The sequence below is a fragment of the Pagrus major genome, chromosome 1 (assembly GCF_040436345.1).
Source record: "Pagrus major chromosome 1, Pma_NU_1.0".
Taxonomy (NCBI): domain Eukaryota; kingdom Metazoa; phylum Chordata; class Actinopteri; order Spariformes; family Sparidae; genus Pagrus; species Pagrus major.
Window position 1 is genome coordinate 12,269,882 of NC_133215.1, and position 17,526 is coordinate 12,287,407.

Below are 17,526 nucleotides of genomic sequence, written 5' to 3' on the forward strand. Positions count from 1 at the left end.
TGCTGCCACTGTACTGTTGGTCGTAAAGCCCAAGAATGTTTCACAGTGTGTATCGGGCTTCAGCATTGTTAGGAAGGGGACAGTCTGCCCTGGCTTTGGTGTTGACTTTTGGAAATTCTTTGTTGATTTATGTCCGCTCTGTGTGTGTGTGTCCTTTCAGCTCGCCACTGAGACAACCGTCCTCGACGGCCAAAGTGTGCCTGGTTTGTGGAGACGAAGCATCAGGATGCCACTACGGTGTCGTGACGTGTGGAAGCTGCAAGGTCTTCTTTAAAAGAGCAGTGGAAGGTATGGAATGAATTCATATATTTGATATATTACTGATTATGCCTTACTAAGGGTGGCTGAGAGAGCTTAACACATTTCAACATTAGGGATCACAAGCAAATTAAAACGGTAACACTTTGTCACCGCTTTGACAAGACATGTATTCTGAAGTAAAACAGCAGCAAATTAAGATACACATTTGCAAATTCAACTATACATTGGCAGCACAAAAACAAACACTGTGAATGTAGAAAACACAAGCAAAAAGAGGAATGCTGCAAGATGAACACAGCAAGAGAATTCAGCTAAAACAATAGAGTATTTGGGGGCGCTAATGGTCAAAGTTGTCAGAAAGGTGTGTTGATTTATTCACGACATCAACTCATACATTAAGTAATATGCAAGCACCTTATAGGCCAAAAAGAGTTATTCATAAACCTTCGTTTGACTAATTAATTACTGAACTTGTCTCTCACACTGCACCTTCCCACACCACATTGTCACACACCATGTTGTCACAAAACACGGCATCGCACACTGTGCCACCTGCCATTACTGCCACAAGTGAATGAACCTATGGGAAACACTGTTTGCAGTTAATTTGTTTTATGCTGCCTTTGTGTTTTCAAATCGTGAATGTGTTTTTTTCATTTGATGTGTTTTACAAAATATGCGTTGTCAAAGTGGTGAAGATGTTGTTTTTTTTTCATTTTCCCATGGGTTGTCTTTTGTTTGCAGCATGTTTAGCTCTCTTGGCCAATGTCCTTTCCTTACACTGACTATTTACAAAGAGAAATACCATCTCTTATTTTATTGTTTTGTGTTCAAAACGTGACATACGTTGTTTAGACTCCAATCCTCAAACTAATGCTTGCATAACTGTAAGAGGAGAAAGCTACTGTGCCAGTGTGATGCTCAGCAAGTTTCATTCATATTGCATTCAGTGATATCAAATCATTTCAAACAATACCACCTTATCTGACAAGTGTGGCCTTCAGAGTTATTGGCAGACATCCTGCTCAATTAATAACAGTGGTACGTCTGGAGTAATTTATGTGCTACAAGCTTACAGCTTTTTCAGATGAGAAATGTTAATGAGAAAATGTGCGCAAATACAATAACTGCTTTCAGGAAGTTTCAACATTTTTCAGATGTAATCACTTTTTTTTTGATAGAACAGATTTTGAAAGGTTCAGTCAGACATGGTGGAAAAGCTTCTTTCAAACATACAGTGAAAGAGTTATTAACACACGGTTTATCCTGGTTTTATTTGCATTCTGCTTTTTTTTGCAACAAAATGCTGTTTAATCCCATTCGACCTTATAGATGTTTATTTTTTTCTGAGGCATCATTGAAATGACGGAAAGCCTTTGGTACATTACATTTATAGACTGTGACCACGTTGAGTGGCACATTCAGTAGGTAATTCTCCTGCGGCAGCCCTTTATGTTATATTTAGCTCGGGGAAAATCAACAGCAGCCATAATGTGCTTTTCATTTTGTGCCTGTTGCCCGAGGCGTTGGCCTAACTCATTAAGATGAGTGTTTGAATGCAAAACAGACGCTTACAGACCCAGCACAGGCGGGGGGGAAAAAAAAAAGAGCAAACAAGCCCAGCCATCAGGCCCTCTAGGTGTTTTCCTGACCATTGGAGGAATTGCACCCGTTCCCAATCAAATCATGCCTTAATTTGATGATATTTACGCACCGTCATTACGGAGACCTGAAACCAGATTATGTGTCTGGGGTTATCGAATCAGACATGCCATTGTTCTTGCTTCAAGCGTGGCCCGTGGCAGATGCTAAAGATCTGATGTGTGAGAGTGCCAGTCAGGTGAGGCTGTGAGGAGCTCAGATCTCTAAAGGCTCTGTGATCACACTACTGACACCCTGTCTGTCTCTCATGTGATTTATAAATCTAATGAAATTGACTCATTGATTGTTTGAGGCCCTTTGAATCTAATGCAGAGTTCCTCTCTGTTTTTGACTGCCGAACAGCAACTGTGGCAAACTATGAGAGCGTAATAAGGGCAACCCATACAGTGGCGTGATGTCATCAAGGTTGCGTGCGAGGCGTACGCCCTTCTGATGTGCAAAGCGAGCTGTTACCTCACTTGACCCCACCACAGCTGCTGCTGAGGTGGAAAGAGAGAGGTACGGCGGAGCGAGGCAAAGGATGAAAATACTGAGAGAAGGATTTTGCAAAGTGAAGAGAGATAGAGGACAGTGAAACAGATACAGCGAGGGAGGAGGGGGAGGAAGGACAAAGAAAAAGTCAGACGCAGACAGAGAGATAAAGAGAGGAGGAGCCGAGAGAGGCAGTAAGAAACGGGGAGAGGGACGGAAAGCGATGTGTCAGCAGTGAGTGCCGGAGAGGTGTAAGTCAGGACGTGAGGAGACGTTTCACTCCTCCCCTCTGCCAGTATTTCCTCCTCCTTCTCCTCCTCTTTTCTCTCAAAGTTAAAAACTTAGACTCGGCATGTGAGGTATAAAAGAAGACTGCAGAGAGTGGGCATCTGTGCGAAGGGAATAATCCAGCCCATGCTTAATTTCTTTTGGCACCGCCTGCCTCGGGGGACACAACTTTTTCGGTCGGCTGTAGCTCATTAGACGACTAACTGGCTCAGAGCCCTTTACTACAGCGCTAGTTAGCATTCTGGAGTCATCAACAAATCAGAAGAAATCGTCTGACTGTGGAGGGTCTGGTTTCCCCTTTATTCAAGTCAGAGAAGTCACTGTTAGGTAGCTTTATTTTACATTACTGGAGCTTGGCACAGTACATTGCTGAAGTCTACACTGGGTTTACATTCAGACCATCTGTTTGGAATATCCATCGGCCACATGGGCCTTTTACTGTCCAAATCTGTGCACTTACAGTCCCTCTCAAGAGCAGGAATATTCATTCAACTTAATTTTTTGTCTTATCTTCCAGAAGGCACAGCCAACTGTACACGATAAAGTTTACAACCGAGGTCCCAGGAAACATATAGAAATACTTCATTATTTTCTGAAGACTGTCCGTGAGGCTGTGAGCTTTTTCAAAATGCCCTCAATTCATTCTTAAAGCATTCACATGCGCACATAAAGGAAACATTCATCTGCTCTCCTATTCACTACAAGTTTATCGTAGCAGACAGTACGGCAGCTCTTATACTCACACATTTTATTCATGGACACATTTTAGATGTCCTTGTGTAGTAAACAAACATGGAAGAGCGGTAATAACTTTTTATAACTTGCAAGTTTCTGCAGCTGTATTGCTACTGTTAACTCGACTGTCACATGCAAACTTGCAGCCAATTTAAAGGCGCTATTGAAACGCTGACTTCAGTACAAACGTTTATCCTGCGCTGTGGGAAAAATGCCTTCTGACACACAAAAACACAAGCAGTAAATATGTGTTATCACCACTAATGAAATGTGGAAATAGCCGAATGCATTCGTATGTGCTTCTCTCCTGCATCCACTCCACAGAAGACTAGTTTGTTGATACAAGACAGCTGCACTCAATAAACGACTCCATGTGGAGCACATTTGAGCAGTTGAATGCCGGCTTATTATTCACATGTCATCAGTGGCTTGGCATGTCTGCTCTTTGTAATAATACCAGGCTCTGCTTTTAGCTCACTAGCTGTTTTTGGTGTTCTCTTATTGAACTGAGAGGTTTACAGAGACACTCGTCAACCTTGTTATGGCCTCACTGTGTTCTGCGATGTGACTGGGTTGTGGTTTCCATGGAGCTGGTGTCAATCTAAAAACCTTTTCTTTCGGCACTGCCTCTGTGGGAGAGGTCATCCGAGGACACGTCTCGCACTGCTCCTGCTTTGACTGGCAGCTAAGCCGCCCAATCAGCTCGGGCCGGGGTGAATGGAGGCCTCCCTCCCGTGCCGGAGTGAATGCTTCAGGTTGTGTGTGAGAGGCTCATGTAACAGCAGCTGGAGTGAAGCCATTTAGCAGCGGTGTGCTTCCCAACCTTTTTGGATCAGAAACTGCATACACCATACATGCAAACACAAGCGCTCACTTCCCGTGCACACATGCATGTGTACACACTTCTTAATAGTAGTAGAGGCATTCAGGTGTGCAGCATTAGGTAGAATTTTAATCTGTAAAGCTTTCTGTAAGTATGTGTGACCCACATTGCTAATAGGCATTTAGGCTGGAGAATGCAGCATGAGGAAGGGTCTCTCTAATGCAACCTAGATACATTTACTGTTACAGTGTGTGTGTGTGCATTTTACATCCTTTAGAAATAGAAACAAGGGAGCACAATATATAATGTCTGCAACTAATGAACACACCTGCAAGTTATTTTTTTTAATTAATTGATTTATTGTTTAACCAGTTTTTAAAAATGCCGCTCACACCTTTCCTGAAGCCATGTTCACATTTTCCAAATTGCTTGTTTCCTTTGATCAACAGTCCACAACACAAATGTATTAGATTAAATACAGTAATATAAAACAGAGAAACGCAACAAATTCTCACGTGTGAGAAGCCGGAGTCAGCAAATGTTGGCATTTTTGCTTGTTAAATGACTTAAAGATCAGCCAAATATAGCTACAGTAAAGAATAGCAACTCCAGCTTGTGCTGCCTTTGAATTCCGGCCATTTTTTTTTTTTTTTTTTTTTTTTTTTTACAAATTACACTGTTAAATACTTAATTATTTAGGTTGCTGTTGAATATTTTCTTTGTCATATGACTGATCAATTAAGTGACTAATCCTTTCAGCATTACAGTATACAGTCTCCACAGCATTTTGCCTACCCATGAAACCTCTTACTACAGTAACAGGTATGATGTATGTTCGGTGCACGTGTGATGATATAACTCGTACTACTTCCTCCGTGCCCTCATTTCCCCTGGCCTGGCCTGACCTGCCGGCCTGTTGGTTTCCAGTGGGTATAATCTGACCTCCCATCTCTTCCTGCTCCCTGGTGACACCTTTGTTCTTTGACATCAATGCAAAAAGGACACAGTGCTGTCAGTGGGCTACACCTTTTGTGTTCAAACAAATAAGCAGCGCCAATCTGATGGGCTTTATCAGTGTCTTCACTGATGATTGGTTTGTTAAAGATACAGTACTACAGAGCGTTGTGGTGATACATTTTAGATCCCTTTATTGGCTTTTCAAAGTCTTACTGTATCACATTACATGCCTTAAATGCGCATGTCATATGCACTTGCTCTATAAATAAAAATCACAACCGTACAAAATGTACAAAAACTGAAAGAAATACTGATGTTACACAGTCCAGTTCATAAACAGAATTATATTGTTTTCCTTCATAATATGAGTTTAATCTTTTAGATAGGTGTTAAAGTAAAGGATGAGGAGTGGGAATATTTCTGTTGTAACCATATAGACTGAAAACCTTTAGCAGGGAGCCGTCTTTGATTTATTTGATTGAGAAGAAAGTCAAAGCTAAGTCTGGTTGTCAAGTCAAACACTTGATGTAGTGCTTCAGCACAGAATAGAGTTATAATGCATTGTAGATGAGAGCAGAGCAAAATGGATTTTCAATTCTAACATTTTTTTATATATATACAGACTGCCATAACTGGCTGCTTTTGTACATTTGACACTTCCAAAGACCATATTGAGAACTAAATAATGACTAAATGTATTGTGTACAAAGGCAGCAGATGGCGAAATTCTTGAAATGCAGGAAATGCACAGGACAACTGAGATATAGCACATTATTATAGAAGTGGAGAGATTAGTAAACAAAATAGCAGCTTCTGTTTACATCCTATTTTAACTCCTGCACCCTCGTTTTATAATGATCCAGACAGGGAAACTTAATTGTGTAGAGCCCCATCCAACACAGCTGTTTGTGTGTTGTCCAAAGAAATGGAGTACCAAAGCTTTTGCAAGGCAGTGATTTGCATACCACTGGCCCAGTGGTAACAACAATTAAATCTCTAAGAGGTCTGTTCTTTGGTTGTTTAGTATTTTTTTGGCTATGTAATTTAGGCTGCATAAATACCGATGAATGACAATCACAGAATTTACCAAACGCTTTGTGAGCGGGAGAATGACTAACACGTCAGTACAGTGGCTCATGGGCCCGCACTGTTGCCTGACAGCAAGAAATACCTTGAATCACGGCAAGAACAGGGCTTTTCTGTACCCCTTTTTACCAACATGAATCGGTTCTGCGTTCCTAAAGCTTGATTTATGATTCTGCGTTGGGCGTAGTCTCCGCATAGATGCATGCCCCTTGCTGAAGCCTATGATATAGCCTGTTGTGCACCCCCCTTCGAAAAGTAACTGCAAGTTGCGGCGACGCAGACTGCAACACTTGTGACTGGTCAGCTTGGCCGGCTTCTCCTCCAGTGCTTAGCGGCGGTGCTAGTTTCCCCAGTAAACACGACACTGCTCTTCGAGGGTTATACTCCTCTAGAGCTGCCCTTTTCTGCCTGAGTGTCTCTGGGCTAGAGAGAGCAGACAGGTCTGGATGTCCGAAGTGCAGGTTACCCATTCACGAACACTGCTTTGCCGAAGCAAAGTAACGTCCTGCTTCTAAGCTCTTTGTGTAGGGAGGTGCAGGTAGACACTCCCTTGCCCAGAGACACAGCTGCAAGTCGGAGAGGTCGGTAGAGTACAGCTGGCAAACTGCTGTATCACCACTGCCAGCAAAGCAGACAAGCCAGCGCACATGTAAATGATCACAATGGTGTAGGCCGCTTGTGTGGGATATGGTGTAGAATCCGCGTAGAGCAGCCTTTAGATCCAAAAAAGTGTGTATCAAAGCGGACGTGTCACATTTTTTGTTAATGACGCATGCTTAACAGTTTGGTAACACTTATTACGCTTACAACCATCACTGATAAATATTTTATAGGTTTAATTTATAAACCATTTATTAAGCATTTCAACTAATAATGCAACTAATATTTATAATGCTTTGCACATCGTTAATAAATCACATGTGGCTCATCTGTAAACATTATTTGGATGGCCATCATAAAGTGGCAACTGATGTTCAACTTATACAATCGCTTAATAAATAGTTTATAAAGTCTTGCATTGTCTGTTAACAGTCAAATACCTATTAACTACAGATTTACCATTTATTAATGATGGTTATTATAAAGGTAATGTGTGAAGTTTGCATGTCTTCCATGTTTGAACGAGTTCCCTTCAGGTGCTCTGATTTCGCCCAACGATCAAACCAGGTTAAGGTTTTTCTCCTGTCAGTGCCCTTGACCAAGTCACTGGCTCAGAAGTTGAGTTGGTCCCTGGGAGCTGCAGAGTGGCCGCCCACTGCTCCTAATACTTAGGATGGGTTAAATGCAGAGAGCGAATTTCCCTACGGGGATAAATAAAGGATAACTTAAATAGTATTAATCTATGAGGCTGACATAGATTTCAGCACATCCTTTAGTTATATGCTCTCTGCAGTACTGCAACTGAGAAAATCTGCAGCCACTGCTAAATGGCACAGTTGTATTATTGATGTGGGTCATCTACTTTATCTGAGAGGCTATTTTCACAATCAAGGGGTCTGACCACTTGTTTGGCTAGTGGCTATTTCAAAGAGTCAGGTTAAAGTTGTTTTTTTTAGCAAGCGCCTGAAATCTGTCTGTCTTTTGTAAGCAGATGTAGTGGAGCTGTGCTGGTGGCAGGAGGGCCGCAGGGCAGATTACTCTTGTTAAAGTGGGGTCCCCATAGGATCCCATTCAGAAGGAAGTCCTCATAAGTGATGTATGCTGGAGCTGACAGACAACAGAGATTCCACAGCGGGTTGTTGCCAGATTGTGAGATCATTAGCAGAAAGTAGATGTGAGTGGACTCCATTAAATGAAGAATGCTGACAGAGCGGGCATTGTGTCAGAAGACAGGAATTTTCAGAATTATGTCAAATTTAATACAGTTCGTGAGGAATCATTGGATTCTATGAAAATATCTTGACAGAATTCGTGACTGAAACTGAATGTTTTACAGTAAAAATAGAAATTATAGATTCTGGGGTCAGATGCAGTTTGAGTCAAAGTGAGTTCATAAATCAGCCACCTTTGTAAGAGATGAAAGTAGATTCGTTTTTCAGACATTTTCCAAGATGAGACTAAAAAAGACCTACACCGGTAAGCCCACCACGTGCTGAGTTGATAAGCAAATGCACATATTCAGAGGTAAATATGCTGTGTGAGGGCATGTGAGTGTATGCACACAACGTGCATAAATAAACAACCTCTCTCCCTCTCGCATACACACACAGCTGCGTGCACACACACACACACACACACACCATCGGACGAAGACTTCGCCTGTCTCATGCAGTGTATTTCACTCTAATAATTATTAACAAGATTCACGGGAATGAGCAAAACAGTTGACAGGAAGGCTCCAGAGTTTTCAGAATTGCCATTTGGTCCGGCCTATCCAAGCGAGAGTATGTATGTGTGTGTGTCTATGTGTGTGTGTACGCGTGCATGAGTGGGGTGGGGAAGGGGATGGCTGCGTTGTGTTTCCTGTGTCGCAGTTTACTGTTTTTTAGAGCAAGAAAAATGGGCTTATGTAACGGTCATGTGATTTAGCCAGAAATAGTGGTGGGGCTACAGCTGCTGCCTCTCCTCCTGCAGCTCGGTTCCTTGGCTTTTGGCAGCAGCCAGACAGACACACTGCGCACTACTCCTGCTAGCTCAGAAAACAACTTCTGCTCAGTCCTACACACATATACAAATACTGTACTGTGGATGCAACAAAGGCAATGCACAGAATGTACATGTTTGAGGAAACTGCATGTAAACATCGCACAAGCTTTCATGCTAAACACTGAAGTGTGAGCCAGAAATCTGAGATACTTCTGAAGAAATAAACAATACAAGCCCAACATGCAGGGAAATATGCACCGGCATGCAAACATGTGCATCTTTACAACCATTTACAGCCATTTACGCACAGAATCTTTAATTCAACCCAAATAGAGCTAAGCCATGCACTGGGGTCATTAGGGTCACTACACCACACTATACCACTCCATCTGGGCTGTGTCGTGATTTCCGTGTGTGTAATTTGTTTGTGAAAGCAGATACAACATTTGCAGTTTTTTTTTTTTTGTTTTTTTTTAATTGCCAAGTGGAGCAGCTTTGGCCTTGTGTGTGTGCGTGCATGTATGCGTGTGTATATGGGAGTGAGAGAGAGAGTGAATGACTGTACGTGTGCACGAGCATGAGCCTGCCTGCCTGTGTGTGGGCGTATGGCGCTCTGAGGCTGGCGGACGTGTGGAAAGAGGGAAAAAAGAGGGATGGAGACGCAGGCGTAGAGATGGAGAAGAGTGGAGGAGGAGAGGAGCTGTACAGTGAAGAACTAGTGGAGCGGAAGGAAGCGCTCTGAAATGGGAGATCATTGGGTTTAGCTAAGGGCTAGGCAGGAGGCAGGAGGGATTCTCGCCATGTTAGCATCACTGTCAGGAATAGTCTAGCTGCAGCCAGTGTCCTGGTTCCAGCGAATATTAATACCCTCATGCCATATACTGTAAAATACACCATTAGTCATGCGTTGTAGAATGTGAGAGCGGAATAATCACAATTTCAATCATTTTCACAGCGATAATCGTGAATGTAGATCTCTGATGATGCCAGACAGTTAATGGGTTCCTACGTTGACCTACATTACAAACCTACAGTAGAATCAAACATTTACTTCTCTTCATGTAAGCAAATGTGTACAAATACCACTCAGTACTGCAGAGGTTGACCCTCCTTTTTGCTCTTTTTGCTGCGCATCACTTTGAAAATATCACTGCTGTTCTATGTCAAGATGCATATATGCTTCACCATCGTTCTGACGCCGTGTCTTGTCTTCCTGTAGGTCAGCACAACTACCTGTGTGCCGGAAGAAATGACTGCATCATTGACAAGATCCGAAGGAAAAACTGTCCGGCATGTCGCGTACGGAAGTGTCTCCAGGCCGGGATGAACCTGGGAGGTGAGGAGTCACACCCTCATTACAGACAGATTTGCCCTGTCACGTGTCTCAGATGTGACATTTGAGTCAGCCTCGCTCTGCATTTAAGAAATCTTAGATATGGAAAAGTAGGTCTGGCTGTCGTCACAGGAGGCCCGGGGATGCTGAGTCACAGGATGTTTGTGTGTGTGTGTGTGTGTGTGTGTGCGCGCGCGCATATACAGTAGTATATCTGAGCACAATATGCATAATGCATCTGCAGGAGGTGTAAAGCTCCAGTACTCTATACGATGCCAACTGACAAAGCCTGCAGACAAGTTACAGTGTTGTATTATGGGGAAATATACTGTAGTTGAGAGGGAGGTTTGTGTTGTATTCATGTGTCACCAGTGGCTTATTACAATTCAAGGTTGCAGTGGTATAAACAAAACTAAAAGCATACTTGATTTTGAATCCATTAGAGTGATTGAAATTACCAGTGATTTTTAATTTTATGCTCCCGAAGCAAGCAAAAGAAAAAAAAAAGAAGAGAAAAAGAAACAAAAAAAAAATGAATATATTGTTCATTTCTAAATTGTACCTTGAGATCTCGGGTTTGTTTCTCTCTCTGCTCTCCCTGCTATCTTTCTGCTGGCGTTACTGGTGCAGATGTCACTGATATGTTAAAGGTTAACGCCGCAAATTTTACACAAAGAGTGTTTACAGGTGTGAGGGAGCGGCACGCAATCTGATAAATATCCTCCAGTGGTGTCAGTTATTTGCTAAATTGCATTGTGGGTAGTGTAGGTGCTAGGCTTTGAAAAGGAAGAAGACTTCTTTTTTTGACTGCTTTTCAAAACCTGCAGCTTCTGTGGAGCCGCAAAAAGCATCATGCTACTTTTGTCACACACAGTATGAAGTAGTACTCCTCAAGACCTGTAAACACTAAACTTAAGTGTGCAAAATTCGGTTAGCCTTTAGGTGTATTAATTGTACCGTTGTTATGTCGACTTGTGACTTGAATGAAATGTATAGTAAAATGTCAAATCTTGTCAAATTACTTGAGAAAACAAAGATGACCAAAGGACAGAAACATGCACCCATGCAGCTGCAGCTGTTACAGAGAGTTAGCCTGAGTTTTCTGCTTCATGCTTTTTAGAGAGATACTTGCGACGCTTCTAATTGAATCCAAAGTGAAATCTTTGCAAATTGGAATGATGTGTGTTAATAGCAGTGGGGAGTTAACAAATGTCTGCGGAAAGGTGCTTAGACTAAGAAAAAAAAAAAAAAAAGAAAAGAACAACAACAAAGAACAAAGAAAATGGCCAACTGAGATTCCTGGAGTTGCTGTCGAAATGAACGATTCCCTGAAACGACTGCAAAGTTGCTTTTCTTAATGAGCATCACCTCATTTTCAGACCTGTTATTTTTATCTTACCCTGTGGCATATAAGACTTCTGTCATTACACACTTAAGCAATTTGGGTTTTATTTATTCATATATGCAGTGAGATGATTGTGTAAAAGCAGTGAATATTGAATATTTTAATCCTCTGGGATAGACAGAGTCCGTACTGTACTATACAGTACTGTATAGGCTACTGGTTTAAGAAAACTCATTTGGAAATGCACTAGAACTGTGTGCTGTCATGTCAAATCAAGTTTATTTGATGCCCATTTGCAGGCTTTACATGCCCATAACAGCAAGAGCCCTTCAGGAACGTAGCGGTGGTTTAGTAAATGGTTGCAGGAATGAGCTCCTAAGACTTTTTTTTTTTTTTTTTGATGAAGTGATGACAATGATGAGCTTTATCAAAGGGGCGAATAATTTAAAACACTTGTTATGTACAATTTATAATGTGAAAACCCAGATGTTCACAGAAAACATTCACTTAATGATGCAATATATCAAAACCCAAACATTCGAGGACAACTATTATCAGTGCAGAATAAAATGTGTTTTAATTCGTTGGATTTCTAGGAAAGCAGTCAGATTGCTGGGTTGTTGTCAACAATCTTATAAATTACACTAAGAGTGTAGCCACTTAAAAGGACGTGCTCACAATGAGGCCAAAAATGACTAACTACTCAAATTCTGGTGGTGAGGATTCACTTGTTTACATTTTGTTCAAGACCTCTGCCTTTGAAAGTTACAGCTAACACATGACAAATGTTTCATCCTGGATACAATCCAAACCTCTTGTAGCACAATATAAAATAAATAAATTGGCTCTGATTGGGGAAAATCAATTCCAGAAAAGCACTTCATGATACATTTTCGGCACTGTGAATGTGTGAACGCTTATTTTTTATGGCCAATTTGACTTGCTTGTATATTTCAGTCAACAAAACTAATGTGGAAATGATGTATTATCGATTGAATACAGAGTCTCAACAGAGTCCATTTATCTTTGCTTTGACATCACTCTCCACTAGCATACACAGTGTTCATGCACAGAGACGTGACAGCAATAAACTCACTCACTGGGGGAATGAGAGGCTACAGGTGGGAGCTGGGATAAGGGTGGGTCGTGTGAAATGCTATATGAGCAGCAGCAGCAGTGATGAGGTGGTGTTTGGAGCGGTATGCATGCAGCTGTCAGGGTTAAAGGAGATGTGTAACAGCAGCAGTAGCTCATGTTTAACACTGTCACTGCCATAAAACATCATTTTAAAGAGAGTTACTAACGTCGGCATTCAGCAGTTAGGGCCTTTCTCTGTGATGCAATTTGCTGTCGTTTGCTCCTCTTGCACAATATTAACAAAATGGCATCCTGAATGGGGTTGGACCATTTTGACACTCCAGGAAGTTGACCTGACTGACACCATTCCCGAAAGTAATTATAATACTCAGAAAAATGGTGTGCAATTATTTTTATCTACAAATTAAATAGTTGTTATGTAGGAATATGGCAAACTGTTTTATTGAGAATTTCACCTTTTTTATGCTTTTACATTTATATTTAAAGTTTAACTCCTTTAAATGTAACTAAACTATACTGACACAACAAAGTAACATCACATTATTTACCCATAAAACTGAGCTCAGCACAGGGGAGAATGAGGAGTGATCAAAAAAAAAACAATGTGTCAATCATATATAAACACGACAGTTGGGCAGCAGCATAATTATTAACTGAAAGGATAAGTTAAGAAAATTCCATCATTATCTACTCACCCCCATTTTGATGGAAGGACGGGTGAAGTTTCATAGTCCACGAAAACATGACTTGTAGTAAACACATCTCTTTCTAGTGAAACGTAATGTAGTGTTGAAAAGCAGCAGATGACCATGAGTCATGAATAAAAGCTTAAGGTTGCCAATGAGCATGGCTGTTTGTTTGAGTTGCAGCAATCTGAATGAGTGCTCAGCTGTTTAGATCTAATCTTGATATGAAGGCGATTAAAGGTTGTTGTCGGATTCCCAAAGTTAAAGAAGAAAAGTAGTGCTTGATAAATATCAAGTATGTGGAGAAAAAGTGAGTGAAAACTGACTCTGTGTTTACCATAATAAAGGAAAAACAATTTCTTCAATTTTCTTCGTAGGACAACAGTTGTCTTTATATTCCTACTGGAAAAAGGGTCAGCCCAATTCAGTCAAATGATCAGCCCATAGCTACGTAGGCCTACAAAACATCAACATCACCACCGTGGAAATCAAAAGATTAGCATCACGTCAAACAAAACCATTTGAAAAATGACCTCATTCAGCCAGGAGCTAGATGAATCACAGTTGGCTATTACCAATGCAAAAAGCAGCAGCCCGAAATGACCAGTGATGTCTCAACCATAGCTGTATAACACACGTAGCTGTTAACAAGAGCTGCGACAAAGCTGAAACAGAGAAAACAGCCCCCAACAGTAGCATTAGCCACATAGCTTACTGACATTTCTTCAGCATGTTAGCTAGCAAATTCTTTCTTTGGTGAGGTGAAGCTAGTTATTAAAGTTATCCTTAAGAAGAGACATGTCCCAAAACAGCAGGACAGGAAATGTCAGGCTTCAGTTTTGAAGGACAGTTTGCAAAAGCCAACAACAATATTTGAACCAAGCGTTCCAGTGTGGCATTAGTGCACATGTTGGCATGTTAGCTTGTTAATGAAATGCTACATCAGTACTAAATACTAAGCAGAGAATTTAGCTTGAAGGTGCTATATGTACAGTTACTCACCAAGAGCTCTCTCCAGCAGTAGAAACACCAATGTCGGGCTTACTTTTTGGGCTAACACATCTTTCTTTGCTGACGATGGTGGTTTCTTGCCCTCAAGGTGCTACTTCTTCATCCTCTCATGTTGGACTGAGGGCAAGCTAGAAGTTACAGCAACTACTATTGCCTCTTCTGTGGTTCAAAGTGGTATTTCAAGACAGGGCAGGCAGAGTTTAGCCGGTTAGCATGCTAACTTCAGTAGACATCTCTGTGACACAATACATAGATGTCTTTATTTCTTCAAACTCTGTTGGTTATTTGAGTTAAAAACTAAAATCCTCCTTCAAAAAGATGGCCGTGATGACAGGTGATGTTTAATATCATTATATATATATAATATTATTTATATATATTATATAATAAAAATTATGTGTGAGTGTTGCTGCACCTCTGGAGTTGATTACCTGAGAAAGGCGAGAGACTTCACCATCATGAATGTATGTCATTTTTTGTCAACCCTCAAAGACCCCCATTTGGGAACGATTTAACAATAGACAGGAAATGAAACATGAATATTGTTCTTTTATGTGCTCTTGGTTTCACTGGACTTCATTCCAGATGGAAACTTTCCAATTTCTGATTCACACTTTAACATTTGGAGTTACAACTTCCCAGAAGCTATAACTTTCTTCACATACAGAGATAACAGATTTTGTCGAAAATTGTAGAAGCTGTTGAAGCTGATAAGCTCGCCTATAACCTTGAAGTGAAAGAAAGAAAAAAAAAAAACTACATTGGTTTAAAATGAAATCTTAAATATCAGCAAGCACAAATTTTTGCACTCAGATAGGCTACCACGCACTATAAATGTATATCTATATGTGGATGTTTTAAGTTGTACCCATATAGTATCTGTCACATTTCAATTATAACCTCAGATGGCGAATGTAAGAAATGCCACCATCAACAATGTGTTAATGAGGGCTGTTGTGTTCCCCGCAGCACGAAAGTCCAAGAAGTTAGGGAAGCTGAAGGGTGTCAGCGAGGACCTGCAGGGCTCAAAGGACGGCCAGACTGCCACAGGTGGCGTTGGCGGTTACCTGTCCTCAGAGAAGGAGCTGAACGCCAGCGCTGCCAATGCCCTGGTGCCCCACGGGCCTGGGGTGGTCACACCTTTTCTGCCGCCCTCCATCTGCAGTGTGTTGGAGCTGATCGAGCCTGAAGAGGTGTACTCCGGCTATGACAACACGCAGCCTGACACCACTGACCACCTGCTGTCCAGTCTCAACCGCCTGGCCGGAAAGCAGATGGTACGAATGGTCAAGTGGGCCAAAGTACTTCCAGGTTAGTGACCAATGGAGCGGTGGGCTGAGGCCAAAACGCTGTTTAAGAGAGGTGTTAAAGCCAGGGCTGGAAAGGAGTGGAAACTTATTAGTTATGTGAAAATAATGTCTGTAAATCTTATTTTTAAAAGGCCATTGTGCAGAATTTAGTGGCATCCAACCGACTGAATACCCCTAGTCTCACCCTCCCCTACAGTGACCATTAAAAACGTGAAAACACAAAAGAGTCTGTCTTTGGTTTATCCAATCTGGACCACTGTAGACTCCATGGAAGAGGACCAGATCCCTATGCTGATATAAAAGACTAATTCTAGTGTAACAAAAATGCACAGATTCTTAGTTTCAGGTGATTCATACACTAATGAAAACATAATCATGAATATGATCTTCCATTTCTGCCCCTTAATCCCCCTAAATCCTGCACACTGGACCTTTGAAGGTCATGTTCAATGGACATGGTTGCAGCATTTTAAAAGTGCTTTTAAAAATTAATCAAAAGGATAAAAGCTTAAAGGAGCTTGTAAATTCGGAAATGTGTATATTTTCAGAATGTCTTGAACCACATCTATGTTTTTATAATTGAAATGTAGTCAGTTTTATTTAGAAAATGGTAAGCGGTAAAACATATCGGTCTAATAAATCAGGAGGAGTCCACACTGTAATTACAGAGTGGGGTTTTAATGAAGATAACATGCCTGCATCTTCTTCTTTTGATCTCCACATTTTCAGAATGCGACACCGCTAGTTTTGTTAGGGCACACAATTTTAATTTTAAACACAAGGTCAGGAAATGATCCTGTAAAGCTTCAACAGGATTAGGAAGGGAATCCTATTTTACCATTTAATGGAATCAAGATTAAGATTTCCAAACAGAACTCATTTACATCATCGCTGTCAGATGTTATGCTGAACAGAAGATCTAATGTCTATCTCATTAATTTCTACCTTAAAATCCATCAGAGGAAGAAAAAAAAATATTTGAAAAGGGATAAACAAGTTCCCCTAAAATGCCAGTCAGTGGGAGACATATTGAAAGATGCCTCACAGGTAGCCTCTTTGAGGCTGTTTAATTTGCTGTATTGCAAATATTTGATACCTCCACGGTGTCTGCTTGCCATATCCGGACGTATAAATAGAAGGGGAGCCAGACAGAAGGGTCAAAATGAGTACCTTCGACTTTCAGATATGTCCCCGCCTGCATTCAGCTTACATTTGGATGTGGCAGGGCTGACACGCAGGGCAACATACAACAATATTGTCACCAGCAATATGTTCGCAGGAAAGTCCGCTAAATTATTAGCACATGCTTCTCTGATGTTTTGTTATGTTTAAAGCTACCAGAAAAATAAAAGACATCCAACTCTGATCAGTTCATATTCTAATTATCAGCCAGCCGTGTGCTCTCTATTTTATTGGCTAAATACAGAGTGTTAAGCCAGGGACCTAGAATACCTTTTCTACTAATACATGTATTTTTTTTTAATGATTGTATTTTGCAGATTGACTGCGTATTGACTAAAATAGTCCCTAAGCCTTGATAAGTGACTTGCGTGTCCTCACTTGGCCCATGTTTTGCATGAGGAGGAGTTTGATTGAGAGTTTGGCAAGTTTCCTATTCGACTCTATTTTTGGAGCGCCATAGACAACACGCCAATAACTGGAGGCCTTGAGGGATTTGTATAAAACAAGAATGGGTGAATACTTCTCAGTGGTTATCACGTCTAAACAAATATTGGCACAAAAAAAGCACACTGTGGCAGAGATACACATTGGTATGTTGTGCACATGAGCAAACACTCGGTTACACACATGCACGCACTTGGCTGAGTAAATGCCTCGTAAGTTGGTGCTTAAGTCCAAATGTATACAATCAA

At 41.1% G+C, this 17,526-nt stretch overlaps 1 protein-coding gene across 1 annotated transcript in view; it reads left to right on the plus strand.

The window, feature by feature from the left end:
• nr3c2 (nuclear receptor subfamily 3, group C, member 2) overlaps positions 1 to 17,526 on the plus strand; it is an 84,131-nt gene that overhangs the window by 44,546 nt on the left and 22,059 nt on the right. Inside the window, exons 3-5 of the mRNA XM_073465204.1 lie at positions 161 to 288; positions 10,089 to 10,205; positions 15,312 to 15,653. Of these exons, the coding sequence (XP_073321305.1) occupies positions 161 to 288; positions 10,089 to 10,205; positions 15,312 to 15,653 (587 nt within the window). The remainder of the gene's footprint in view (positions 1 to 160; positions 289 to 10,088; positions 10,206 to 15,311; positions 15,654 to 17,526) is intronic.